Below are 14,682 nucleotides of genomic sequence, written 5' to 3' on the forward strand. Positions count from 1 at the left end.
GAAAAGATCACAGAAGTCTATTTGAAGCCAAACCAGAGTGAGAGGCAACTTCTAAATTACATTATTTATTTCTCTGTTCCTATCTACAAACAGAATGACTGATGTCCTAAGCAGGCTCCTCTTTCTAGAAGACATTTGATAAACTTTCACTTGAAAGTTTGTCATGTCAGGAGTAGCTTCAGGGCAGCTAATAGTGCCAGGCACTGTACTCTTGGCAGAGAATACAAGTATTGCTGCAACTCACACAGTCAAGCAGAGCAATCAACAGTGAATGGCCTTCAAAAGTCAGGAAGGCGCTCTCTCACAAAGTTATAGTGGCCAAGTTAGAAATTTGCTGCACTTGTTAAGAAGAAGAGTTTTTGTCATGGACAAGTGCTTGTCATGCCAGAAAAGCATAAGAGTTTGAGACTAAGGGATTCTTAGAATTTTGACTGTGATAAATCAGCTATAGAAACTGTACATAGAAATGTACATGTATCAGGAACCATAAAATACAGGGATGGAGATTCACAGTTTCTACTGGTTAAAACCAAGCACTCCATTTTGCTTTCCACTATTTTATTCTGAGCTAATGGCATTAGCATTAGATTTTAACATATCCTAAAAGGGTTTAAATTATTATTGATCAAATATATTCATAAAGATGTGAGAGTACTCTGTAATTCATTAAAATTGTACTGGAATGTTAAGGTTTTGCAAAATGCAAATAACTCAGAACATGTCATAGCAAATGGGAGAGAGTAAAGCAGATTCAGTCTCTGTCACTGATGGATAGCAGGTCTCTGGAACTCAGGTGCTCTTAGAAAGTTTTCAAATTTTTTTTTCCAGTTTTAAGATTTGCAAAGGGAAAAAATCCGCTAAGTACATTCTAAAAGAAATTAAACAAAAATTAAATGGACATTACAAAGGATGCTTCTGGGAAGGGAAATGACAGAATCAGTGTGGTGCTTATAGGGCATTTCCTTGCAAATGTGCACATATGAGGAGAATTGTTTAAAAAAACACTCCTGCCTAATTGGAATGAGAATTGACAGAAAATTAAAGGCAAAGGAGTACAAACGAACCGGAGGGTTTTTTTCAGTAAAACAAAATACTTTTTTTTTTTGGTAGGATCAGAGGTTAAAGTAATACATACTCAGCTTTTTCAGGTTCTGATTTTGTTTCTTCTTTCTCTTCCTTTTCATCTTCTTTCACCTTCTCCTACAGAAAACCAGGATATAAAACTGGGTGTAAATATTATTATACAGTACAGAGTTAGTTAAAAGAATACCCAAAATGCAGAATGTTAGGGGTTTTGGGGCTTTTTTTGTTAAACAATGGAAAACTTGAAAAAATATGATTGATTTACATTAATGAAGAGAGGCAATTTAGCACTGAATTAAAAGCAGTCGAAAATATTATGTCCTTAGAGAAGGCTGTGGAAATTCAAGTTTGTGACATCAGAAAGAGTAAACATCAATAATTATACATGATTCTTTAAAAAAAAGTCAGAAAACCCAGAAAAACAATGATGCAAGTTTTATTTCAAGACCATATTTAATATATGAAAGAGAGAAATAGATATCAAAAATAGAAGATGCAATTACCTGGATTTTTTCCTGTACCTCGGGCATCGGGGCTAAGGAGGGAGTGCTCAGTAAATCACTCAAACCAGCATTTGGATTGTGAGGGATCAATTTATACTGTCCACCTTCTCGTTTCAAATCCAAACCAAATATATCTGAGAGTAGATCACTCTCTTCTGTTAGAGTCTGCAGATCCGTCAAGTCTTCTGCAGGCAATGCAGCTTCCGTTGGTTTCCTCTCCCCTTCTTCTTCTTCCCCACGCACTTCATCCTGAGTGGGATCTGGCATATTAGCCAACAGTTCAGCCACCTTGATTTTCTTGGCTCCTTCTACCAGGCTTCCTCCAAGCAGCAAACTGCATATGATGCGAAAAAAGCCCCGGACAACACTACAAGCAAAATGTAGTAAGCCCACCAAAATGCTCCAGTAGGAAGAAAATAAAGCCATGACCATGTCCTTCATGGTCATTTTCTTCACTTTTTTCATTTGTTTCTTTAGACTCTTCATGCTGAGCATTTTCATAACAGTCATTAAATTATACTTGAGAGCTACTAAAGCTGACTTCATGGTCACAAGAGAGAAGAAACCCATTCTAGGATCTTCTTCCTCAGGATTATCTTTCTCATTCTCCTCTTTATTAGCTGACCTTTCGTTCAGATCTGACTCAGAGATCTGGGCAGCCAGTTGCATTTCAAAGATGGTATCCTCACAGAAGTTAACAAAAAGCTCCATCTTTTCTTTCTCTCCACCTTCGTTTACAACATCAAATATAAACTGTCTCTTTGACTCTTTTACCTGAGGTTTTTCCCACTGAGTCCGACTTGACTCACTTATTTCAAAATAAACTCGTTCAATGCGCTTTGCACTGCCCATGATTTCTATACGTCCGAGGAAAGGCTGAAAGTAATTCAGCACACTCTCTGAGAGCTCCAGGAAAGTCTGCAAGCGCGTATCATGGGGCATGTGCTCTGACAGGTTGGTCAGGAGAACAGCGACATTGAAACCAATGTCTTTTGCAGGCTCGTGGAATCGTTTCACAAACTCCTCGTAGTCCAAAGTCTCATTCTCATCTGTTTCAGCACATGACAGCAGAAACTCCGTTTCAGACTGCGTGTAGTGCTTATGGCTTTCCATTGCCCTGTGAAAATCCCTCTTTGAAATGATCCCTTTACCATCAGGGTCATATTCTTTGAATGCATCAGAGGAAGTCAAATCTTTCAATTTTAGGAACATATCAAAAAACTTCAGAATCATCTCCACATTGTTTGATGATTCCACAAGCATATCAACCATCTGCTTTCCAATAGTTCCATTCACAACATTACCTAGAAAAAGTGACAGGATATTAGAGATAATATCAGCAAATATTTTGGCAAAGAAAAGTGTATTATAATGATTAGTGAAGCAATCAAAGAGCAAGAATGATAAATTATTGGATAACACACTCACATGAGGAAGCTAGCTATGAAATCTGGAGTCTCTTACTATCAACTCTACCCTAAGACTTGGAAAAAATGTGACTAAGTATTTGCAATTACAGAAAGGAAGAATTGACAATGCCTGTAGAGAGAGATTGTACATTTAATGCAGTACTAAAAGTGGGGTAGCATATAATAAATTTCCCTATAGTGCAGCACAGACAGATCTAATGTCACTAGTTCACTAATATTTAGATGGGCAGCTCAGTAGGTTCCATATAGAGCACAGCCTACAGTACTAAGAATTTACTTTGCTTTTTAGTAACCTTCTATGAGCCTAAAGCCTGGGGAATCAAAATTTCAGGACCTTGAACATAGTCACTAGATGAATAAGGTCTGTTCTTTATGGATAAGATCACTACCAAAATTAATGCAATATATTAAGCTTGCTAATAAAATGACTGACCAACACTTTCATCCCCAGAATTCCGGATTTCAACTTAAATGTAAAAGCCATTTAACCATCTAACCCAAAAGATAAGTCAAGAAAAAAACCAAAACTTCTGTTAGCTCCAGATTTTATAAAGTTCTGGCATTCAGAATTAACATAACCTATGTCAACTACCCTACTTAAATCTCCCATTTACTTTCAGGCCTGAGAGGCCTTCTCACAATTGAGACATGAAAATTAAAAAAGCAAAGAAATATAGAGCACTGTGTCTCAAATTAAGAAAGTTACAAAGGTAAAAACTTTGCTAGAACAACTAAGAAAGAGATTGCACATTCTTCTACCTTCCAGCATAGACAGCAACATGACAACCATATCTTTCTGAAGATCCATTAATTCCTTCAATAGTTCAATTTGACTGGAATCCTAAACAACAAAACAGTATATAAATATAAATGATCTATTGCTTTCTTTGACATTTATTTATGTGCATGCATATTTCACACTGTAAAAAGCAGACTTAGAAATTAAGAAGCTAGAAGTGTCAAAAATGGTAATACAGTGAAAATATACTTAATTTCTTAACTCCTCACAGTACATTTACACCATCATCTGTTTAGAAAGAGTAATCTAATAAAGACAAAACTGAACATGATAAAAGATTTAAAGCAATAACTGGGTATGTCAAGGTCACAGGTGATGCTTCTGTAATGTTTCCTGTCAGCTAAAATATTGTAACTTTTGGTGTCATCAAGTTTACAGCCATGGAAAATTATACAAACAGCAACAGCAGTAGCACATAGAGCTCAAAGTATAACATGATTCAAAATGAGCAATTTCATTATAGGTCACTGAACTTTTTGGAGGGAAAAAGGAAAGTTGAAATAAAATGTTAAAATATTTATTGATAACATTCCATTAGTATATCCTTAGACATGCATTAAATTGATTTTTAGCCACTTCTTATCTCATTGGGTTTAATGAGTTCACTATATCACTTGCCTGGAGTCTGTCTGGATAGAATTATTCAACTACTTAATTTCTTCCTCAGTGATACACTGCTGTATCATGCCATTGATAACAAATACTTGAGCAATGCTTGACTTCAGTGAGTGGTACAACAAACTCAAGGTACTTTATGGCTGAGACAGGATGCTTTGCCCTGATAAAGCTTATCTGCTTGCCCTGGAACCCAGTCAGGAGATAAAGCAGTGCAAGCCATCTGTGGTGAGCTACCATAGTGCTGCTTCTTAGTGTTCAGTATGCTAAAAGGCTGGTCTGGCTTACCATCTTTAAACACACACCTGTCCCTTTGAAGTCAGACTTGACAGATAAGCTGCTGAACTGACCTAGAGGCCTATGACTGCCAGCCTTCTTTCTGCTATAAAAAATCCATGACACTTTCATAGTTAGATTCTTCCACAAACTTGATGTATATGGCATTTCTCCCTTGGATCTGGGACACCTCTCCACAGTTACTTTACAAGGATTGAGAGAAAGAGGAAGAAGTACACAAAAAAATGGAGTCTGATAAGATTCATTCAACTCTATGCAATATTTCTTCTACTAGCTTTCATATAACTGCTTTACCAGAATTGCTTTCATATGGTGTGCTTTGACAATTAGTGTTATACTTGACCAGTGGTTTTAGTTTTTATACTGTGTAGTTAGTAATTCTGGTTAAGATCTGTCAGTTCAATTTTCTTAATAGATAACTCATCTTTCATAAATTTATCATCATTAAAACTCGCAGGACATTGATTTAATCACACCTCTGTAATTCCTTAAATTTAAACTGTTAAAAAAATCCGAAGCTAAGGAAGGGTTTACTTTCATTTAAACCCCTTTCTGTGAAGGAGTTTAAAATACAAAAAATATTTTATTTCTGTTCTTCAGACTCAAATAAAAAGACTTTATAATAAATATTGTCTAAAGCACCCACTCCACCATCAACAATGACAATTTGGATCTTGGATTGAAAACTGCATAATTTGGAAATAACAAGATTTTTAATTGATTTGCCCTGCAAGTTTTCATTACAGAACTTTTAACTACAAAAGTTATTTACAACTCTGATTATCTTTGTTCATTTGGATTGAAAACTGTACTTTCTTTATCTACCTTAGATTCTTAAGAAGTAGTACTATTACCACATTGTTCCTTCCTGGTACAAGATAGAGAATTCAAATGCAAAAAAAAAAAAAAAAAAAGAAAAACAAAAAACAAACTGCAAAACCCAAACAAAAGAGTGATTTAATTTTGCTCCTGTTAAAATCTTGCTTCAAATATTCTCCGAAAGTGCTCTGGAAATTCATGATTGAAAAAAACCCCAAGTATTCAGCCTAGGCAGGTCCCTCTTACAGACCAAAGCCATACAGCAACTCCTTATAACTCCACTTAGCCACACTCAACACTTTTGAAAACTGGTATTTCAACATAATCTGAAAAACACATTGAAATATTCTTGTAATAAATATAAATGAACAAAAGAGCCCATAACTATTCTCGTATTTCCTGCTAGACCCTATAAAGAGCTTCCAAAAGCCAAAAGCTTGAACTCCAAGCAAGAGAAAGAAACCATCATTATTTATAGTGATGCATTTGGAATTATACACTTGGAGTGTTTCTGTCATCCCAGAGAACACCAGGAGTAAGTGCACACACCTGTTGTGCACAGCTGCTGGGCTATCTTTGAAAAGGCGGGATGAGTATCGTTATTTTCTAGATTCTGTAATCAAAGATGCTGTGAAGCCATTCTGGGCACAGCTGAGACTATAAACTTGTCATTACTGTAAAAGTAAATCTTGCCAATAGCCACATCTTATTTCATAAGCAACACATAGCTACCATGTGTCTGCCTTATTGTCAGTAACTACTTAAATACCTTTTTCCAGTTTGCTTTAGTGGAAGAGGAAGAAGCACAATAGCCTTCACCGTGGCCTACCCAAACACTGACTATTTCAAAATTCTTTAAATAACAAAGATGTTTCAAAACCAAAACAGTATCTACAGGCACTTTTAAATGCACTTCAGGAGAAATTCAATGCATGTATCTTGAAAATCATGTTTGACTGTGATGCCATTTGTGGGAAGAAGATTTCTATGTAGCCATAAAGAATGAGAAGTGTACCTGTAGCTCAAAGTACACAAGTGTCAGCAAGCAGCTACTTTCCTCCATTAAGTTCCAAGGGCAGGGAGAAAAATAATTTGATCAAGACTACTTCAATTTATGCAAAGAATACTTACATGGACACCTCTGGAGACAAATAATGAAATGCAAAATCTCAGAGACTTCAGAGCTGTATTTCTAAATAACACTTGTACAAGCTTATGATATTTTTCTCTAAACATATTAAATTATGCAAAAAATCAGAATCAGCACATTCAATTAAAATGAGTAATTCTTTTAAAATTTAAGAAGTTGAAAATTGCACTCCTTAAGGATAGGACTCCTTGCACCTCATTTTCACACTCTAAATAAGTGTCTCTTCCAGTCCCCTTCACTCTTTCTACAGCTTATGAAATGAGTACTCACATCCAAAAGAAATTCACTCATTATAAGGTCTGACTACTCTCTACTAAGAGTGAAAAAGGTTTATACGAAAAAGGTTTACAGACATGTGTTGAACTAGGGTTTAATAATGATGAATCAGGGTTCAGCGCAGGAGCTATCAATGAACATGATGGGTCCTGCATAAAATGAAACTGCAGAAAACACCGTGAGAGAATTTTGGTATAGAAGACCAGAACTGAGAGTTCTTTTTGAATATCAGTGATATACTTTGTTTGCAGTTTGATCTAATCAGCTTTGCATCTGTGGCCAGTGATCCCATTACAGGTCTGCTATTCACACCCATTCTAGTTTTAAAATTTTCTCCCTCAATTTTATTGTATTCTATCATCTCTGGCTTTTATTTTTTTCTAACAACTGTTTTTATTAACGTTTGTTTCTCTTTTACAAAAATGCTAGTGACTTATGAAGGAAAAAGTAAACTAAAAAGATACCTGAGAGAGCTTCATCTGCATGTGGGCAAACACATGAAGGAAACCAACTACAGCATCCCACAGCCTGCTGTGTGCCAGACTTTGCTGATTACCAGTACATGGCCCCTATTGTTCAGGCAACACAAAAAAAAGAAAAAAGAAAACCAAAGTTTGTTTGCAAGAAATTCAACAAAAAGAGGAAGAAATACACATAAGTGCATAGTTTAGGGGTGTCCTTTAGAAACTTCTATGAAATATTAAACATATCTAGAATTATGTATTTAATAACACCACTGACGGTAAGAAAATAACCTAATAATTACTCCTAATAACTTGGCCTTTTTTAGCCAAGTCTCAATATACTAATTCAGACCCCCAAAGTGTCTATCTGTTTGCAACTTCAAATAGTAAGTGCTGAAGGGATACAAATCTTCAAGCTGTTTCTTCTTTATGTAGTTCTGTAAATTAGGAAAAACCTTAGAGAAGGTTAAAGCAAAATTCACATAAGGGATTAGAGAATCAGTTTCCTGATTTTCCCCCCAGCATATTGTAGAGCACAGCACTAAAAAATACTTAAAGAAAATTCTAAAGAGTAGTGACAGTTATAGACATATATTTCATTCTTTAGCTTCATATATAAAAAAATGCACTAAAATAATGTTGAAGAATAAATGCATCTATATTATATTTCTATGTCATACCTAGCTACTTTATATCTTCATGCTAAATGTATGAGGAATTTCCTTTCAAGTTCATAACATTCTGAAGAAATTAATTTACCTGGATATACTCTGTGAGAGTATTGAAAACTTGTTTTGCAACCTGGATGGCTTTGGAAAAATTTCTTTGTCCTTGTTCATCAATAACATCCTTCCCAGAATAATACCAATAGAAATCACTGATGGACTCCTAAAGAAAAAACAGTTGTGAGATGCATAAAGAGATTCTGTGGCCAAACTGGCTCCAACTGGATATTCATCAATATAAGAAAAAACAGTGTTAGACAGTTCTAGTTCTAGAATTTATTTAGTTTATAAAGGCTTTAAACGAACCACCCAGCGACTCCCAAGTACTACTTCAAGGATTGTAGTTTCATCTCAAGGGAATCAAGAGGAAAACAAATACAGGGAAAGAAATAACTTAAATACCCCACAGCAAACCTCAAAATAAAATAAATTAAAATTAGATGACTTGGTATCTGATCCTAGAAATACAACAACCTGCATTCTGAAAGGGAGTGCTCAGTAGTACTGCCATGCTGCATGCTGTTCATTAAACAATGTCTCTTTATACTGCTTGCTTGACACCTAGTGAATAGTGGGAGCAAATGTTGCTTTGTGTGCATGATTCCTCTCTCCATCTTCCCCAAAGGCAAGCTTATTAAATTTTCAACAAAGTAAGCAATGGAATGAAAATCATTGTATTGTCTTCACAACCTCTACAGAGCGCAAAAAGATAGAAAGCAATGTTGATAACAGCAGCACTGTAAACAAAAGTAAAGAAAAAGAATTTTCAAAGTCTGGAATTCTCAGAGCAAATAAATGAATGGCTAAAGGGAACTTAACTAGATAAATACTTAAAAAAATCCCAAGCCATAATATATTATCATGTGCAGTGATTTTCTGAAGGAAGACAAATATAGGTAAAAATTATGAACATGAATAACAAAATGTTTTCACATTCACATGCTGCAATCTGGATACAAAGTAGATTTTTTTCATTAATTTCTACAATCTTGTGACAACTAAATGTTCTCATTTTAAAAGGATTTGAGACATAGTTAAAAATAGATTACTGAAAGGGTTTTTAACACACTGCCTTCTGCAGTTTTTTTTTCCTTTTGCCTTTTTTTCTCCTTCTTAGAAAATGTGCTATTCTTATGCTTCACTCCACTCCAGCACATGCGCACTCATTTACAGAGCGGCCAGTGCTCAGCCTAAATCAGAATATGGATGAAAAAGCAGCTGGCTGAAACGGAACTTGAGCAATACAAAAAACTTCTCATTCACGGGGCAATTTCAGTCAACACCTGTGCTCAGGGACCCACTGAGCATGGCCCCATCTTCTGCTGCTCTCCTTGGCAAACAGCCTCCATCGCATTCCTACGGATAAAGCCAGGAACCAGTCTTTCACACACATGCTGTCTTTCACTCTCCCTGAACAAAGTAGCAATTCTTAAAAAACTACAATCACTACAGAATTTCAGCCTTTCTCATCAGCTTGCGCTACAGGGAACAGAATAAGCATGATGACAAATAAATGTGTTCCTCTAATGAAACTTGTATAGAAGTAAGTAATATTTTCATCTATGTACTCATACATAAATTACTTACCTGAACTCTCAATAAGTAATCCACAGTAGAAATGATAATATTAACAGTTGTGTTGTTACCAGTTTGAGTTCTCAGGTAATTCTGAAAATCTAAAAGTTCAAATAGAAGTTTAATTTAAATTTATTTAAGTTTTGAAACACTTCTGAAAATTAATTCTGGTTTACGATGGTCTAGAAAAGTTTAGCTTAAAGACATGGATAGGATTTTCTTCTCTTTCTTTGGTTTTTTTTTTTTTAAGTTGGTTTGTTTGTTTGTTTTTGTCAATAAATCATTGGAAGAGTTTTGACATCGTATTGCTGAGATCACATACCAGAGAACTTCTAAAGCCAGAACCTTGTCTATATATTTCACCTGTAACTTGGCCTTACTATAATCTATTTATGACTGGAACTACATCAATATCAATGCAATTATACTTAGAATATATTTTGTTAAGTAAAATTAAATCAAATAATTATACAAATCCTGATAATTAAGTCAGAAATATGTCTAATGCCTAAAAAGGAAAAATATCCCTTTTTTCTCTTTTCATTCCTGAAGAATGACAGAGAGAACACATAGGAATATACTTAATTATAAAAAATAATTTAATTATGCACTTTTAATGTGTTCTTTTATATTTAAAAGATATGTCATTTCTTCAAGAAAGGTATTGTGTGCCTTGTAACTTCACATACAATTCAAATTGACATTAGTGGGAAACAGTGTGCACCCGAAAGCAGACACATGCCAAAGGACAATCAATACAACTTCCTCTTACACTTTCCTCTAAATCTTCCATGTCTAGAAGTACATTTCCTATGTACATTTTCCTATGTAAATTTAACTTTCCTAGTAGGTCAAGATCCAAAACTCATTGTTTTGGAAACAATTATCTTGTCTATAAAATTAGGGCTGTTAAAAAACACTGGCAACTTAATTCCACTTAAAGATTTTCCCTTCATGTACAGTCTAGCAGCTATTCCACCTTTCATAATATTTTATGAAGGCTGTCAAACCTCCATCAATTAAGAGCTTTTATCATCAGTTACTGTCACCTTGATCTCGCCTGCCCACAAACCTGAATTGTGTCCTTCACAAAGCAACTGGAGGAAGCGGAAGAGGTCACAGGTGAACTCATCATCCTGCATCACCTTTTCTCCTGTAGAAAGGCCAGATGGAAGCAGATTATCACAGTCTGCCAAGTAACACCTCACAGCCCTGAAGAAAATCTCCATAATTAGTATTAAGAGAGAAGGAGAGAGAAAATTTATAACCACCAATCTATCTGAAGCATCTATGACTTATGCTTGGCAGATAGTTATTTGGTTATAAAAAAATCAATTACAAAACTTAACTTTTGATTTATAAATATGGCAGCATGAGCTTGGCAACATTTTACAAATAATCCCTAATTTACATTCTTGTTTGACTTCACTGAGCATGGAGGCTGTGTCACATACAAAGGTTAGGGTTGGATCAATTTGGTTCCCATTCATCACAAAAAAAGGTACTTAAAATACAGAATGAGAATTAATCAGTTATGAAAATAAGTCCTCAAATAAACTATTTGATTTTAAAATATTCTAAAATAACCCATGAAATTTACAGCTATATGCACTCTCAAGAACCATTTGGACTGAAATATCTGAGGATTCATTATCTGTCTGCTGCTCCTTTGACAAAACAAAGCAATATATATATAATGAATTAAGACTAAGTGCCAAAATGCTTTACTGAATTAGGCCCTTCAGTTAATTTCTTGGTAAACAAATATCCAAATGAATAAAGCTTCAAGCCTATTTTTCTCCCCCACAGGAAACAGTATACTAAAAAGCCCTCAATTAACACATCATTATTTCAAGTATATCAATACATACAGTTAACTTTGTACAGGGACATGTGAAGAGGAGAAATAGCCATTCACCCAGGAGAACAATCACAACTGAGGAAAACATAGAACAGCTTATAAAATGACACTCAAGGACAATACTATAGGTGTTAAAGCAACACGGGCCATCTATCAAAAGTCAGAAAATTCTCATATAGAACATTGGGGAAGTATTTTGACTATGTATGCAAAGGTGGAAGTCACGAAAACTTCTACTATTTAACAATACACATAATTTTAATATGTAACAAGCACTATTTGTAAACAAGAAAAAAAAGAGGGACATAAAAATGTAAGCAAACTGCAAAACAGTTTGAAAGAATTTTTCTTTGAGGGGATGTAATTTAGGCTCCACAAAGAGAGGACTCTTAGTGTGTGAATAGGGGACCAGAAAAGTGAGTAAAGGCATTCAAATTAAAAAAAAAAAAAAGATACCTTAGTTAAATTAACAATTACTTCCATGCTGTTCTACTTGTAGATAATTCTAATTACAATATCCACATTTACAGATTACTATGTTATTATAATTAGATCATCACTGTTTGGGCTAGATTTGGCTATGATCAAGTTTATTTTCTTCGTGCTAGCTGAAATGTAAACAGCATTTAGTGCAATTTGGAGTAAAAATAGACATGATCAGAAGTTTAACTTTACATAAAGTCATGAGCAATTATAATTTCAAGCTAATGGATTTATCAGTCTACAGACTGTGAATTTTAAAGTGAGAATCTTCAGTACACTAGGAATAGAAATCAAAAGAATTTTGAAAATTGATGTGAATATTTTATAGTACAAAATTTCACACTCTTCTCTTGCTCTCATGACAAATTTTTGGTATTTAGGGTATATATCCCTAAGGCATATGTCAACATAATTTCTTGTACCATAGGGAAAGATAAGATGCTTTTCTTCCTAACTCTAGACATGTACTCAGGGCAGTCACGAAAAATACCCAATTGATTCTCCAAGAATGAGTCAAATACTTTGAATGACATTCTATGACAATTTTCTCCACTGAAAATATAACTACCAGACACACAGTTTTTCAGTCACAGGAGACTGAAAACCCTTTCAGCTAATTAAACAATGGAAAATAAATTACTATTTCTGTCAGTGCTGATGAACATATACATGCAATATAGGCCCAAGAAGGCAAAAAGCAGGAGGGGGCTGGGCTCCTAGAAGAATATTATTCAATGTTAGCTGCAGGTTCAGTTCTGCAAGAGAGTTTCATATGCTGCTGGCCAAATGCCACAGTAGAGAAGATTTCTCAGGGTTAGTTACTTTCTTCTTTTCAATTTAACTGAACTCCTGTCAAACTAAAGTTATGTGTGGGGTCAGATGCTTTGTTGAATTAGGTGCAAAAAATAAGAATTACAGAAAGCCAAATATTTGGTGAAGCCTCTAACACACATAATGCTTGTAGCTTGACTGCTGAGATGGCAATGACTTTATAAAATAACTCATTGGGAAACTTGCTTGGAAAAATCAAGGCCATGAAAGGCCCAATCATCTATTTCTTGTGTATTAAGACACCACTGAATCAAAGCCATTTGTACAAATAAGACTACAGAATAAGTTACAGCTTAGTATTTTTGACCACTATGTTTCTTGCTCTCTTAGGGAGCAAGATATTCCAGAATAAGAAGAAAAACAAGTCTCAAGTTAAACTGTTATACAGATCCTGCATTTTAGTACAATTACTGGACTTCAGGAATTTTTATTAAATAAATTCCATTCTTATTATTGGAAGGGCCTGGAAGGGTCTTATAATTAGCTTCACTGTAAATGAATCACAACTCGAACACAATTTACAGCAAAATTCTTAACAACCAGAAGGTGTTGGGTGCATCATTGCACAAAAGCTGAAAGGCCCGTTACTTTAAAAACATTTTTGCATATTTTAAAATGAAGCAAAAAAAGCCCATCTCAAACCACCTGGCCACACTAAGGTTTACATTTTCATTTTTACAATCTTTACATCTGATCAAAATCAGACAAGAACCAGTGTTGGTATGGTCAGGAATTTTCATTTTCAGATTGTACTTGCTGACTACAAGTGGTACCTCAGTGGCAACTACAGAACTGAAACAGAGATCCATTCTTTCTATAAAATTCAGGAGGGCAACCTTTGCTGCTGTGCACACAAATTCATGCCAGTTCACACAAAGATTTGCAAAGAATGTACTTAGAAACATACACACTACATATAGAATTATTTAGGTTGTTATGAAAAAACATTCTTCAATTTTTAATTTGTGTTTGATATTGGATATATTCTGGCAATTATTTGCTCAGATGTTAAAATGCTGCCATTGCTCATGCTGTAGGTAAATGGTATGGCTGTACACACAAAGGCTTTAAGCCTGCAGCTTTTGCAAAATTGGCAGTTTGTGTTTGTGACATAAAGGAACAGAGGCATCATGTATAGGAAACAAAAATAAAAGTCAATGAAAAATAAAATACATGGGGTTTTTTTCATTGAAAGTGCATGTGTCAAAGTTCAATGATTCTCTACCTCTTTCTTCATTTTATTTTTTAAATCCCCAGAGGAAAAGATCTGGCTTCTATCGCTACTCAGAAACACAGGTTCGATAGTACATATTACAGAAATATAAAAATACTTACAGCTTTCAAATGTGAACAGGACTTTTTTATAATGCCTGTTAAGATCAAATCTGCCCCATAATAAAGCAAGTGAATTTATTCTTATCACAAGATCCAGACAGTACTGGGTTGGTTTGGGAATGCTGCACGCCTTTGACATCTCAACAATCTAATTCAAGTAAGAAATACACTTGTTTCCTCAGTGAGTGAAATTCTCTGAAGTTATTTATTTCCCATTTTAAATGCAAACACTGATTCAAATACAGTTTTATCAAGGTGGAAAACACCTCTCCAATACAGGCTACAGTGGACTACATAGAATTTAAACATCTACTTTAAGTGTAACTAGGTTGGTGAAGGTCAAAAGCATGTTTATTAGTTCCACATTATTAATGGCTGAAAATAGCCTTGATGAGAAAACGCGCAGTACAGCTAGTTATTATATCATGTGTACCTC

The 14,682-nt window shown here is 34.8% G+C and overlaps 1 protein-coding gene across 15 annotated transcripts in view; it reads right to left on the minus strand.

Annotated features, from left to right (window-relative positions):
* RYR2 (ryanodine receptor 2) overlaps positions 1-14,682 on the minus strand; it is a 383,167-nt gene that overhangs the window by 24,473 nt on the left and 344,012 nt on the right. For 13 of the 15 annotated variants that reach the window (XM_064708448.1, XM_064708461.1, XM_064708450.1 and 10 more), the window contains 7 exons: positions 10,809-10,889; positions 9,749-9,837; positions 8,196-8,324; positions 7,437-7,541; positions 3,776-3,857; positions 1,587-2,890; positions 1,136-1,200 (listed from right to left, as the gene is read on the minus strand). In XM_064708448.1, coding sequence (XP_064564518.1) covers positions 1,136-1,200; positions 1,587-2,890; positions 3,776-3,857; positions 7,437-7,541; positions 8,196-8,324; positions 9,749-9,837; positions 10,809-10,889 — 1,855 coding nt within the window. Of the gene's footprint in view, positions 1-1,135; positions 1,201-1,586; positions 2,891-3,775; positions 3,858-7,436; positions 7,542-8,195; positions 8,325-9,748; positions 9,838-10,808; positions 10,890-14,682 lie in introns of those variants that run through there. The other 2 variants (XR_010439574.1, XR_010439573.1) reach the window with 1 other exon arrangement.

Source organism: Zonotrichia leucophrys, chromosome 3, assembly GCF_028769735.1.
Source record: "Zonotrichia leucophrys gambelii isolate GWCS_2022_RI chromosome 3, RI_Zleu_2.0, whole genome shotgun sequence".
NCBI classification, from domain to species: Eukaryota; Metazoa; Chordata; class Aves; order Passeriformes; family Passerellidae; genus Zonotrichia; species Zonotrichia leucophrys.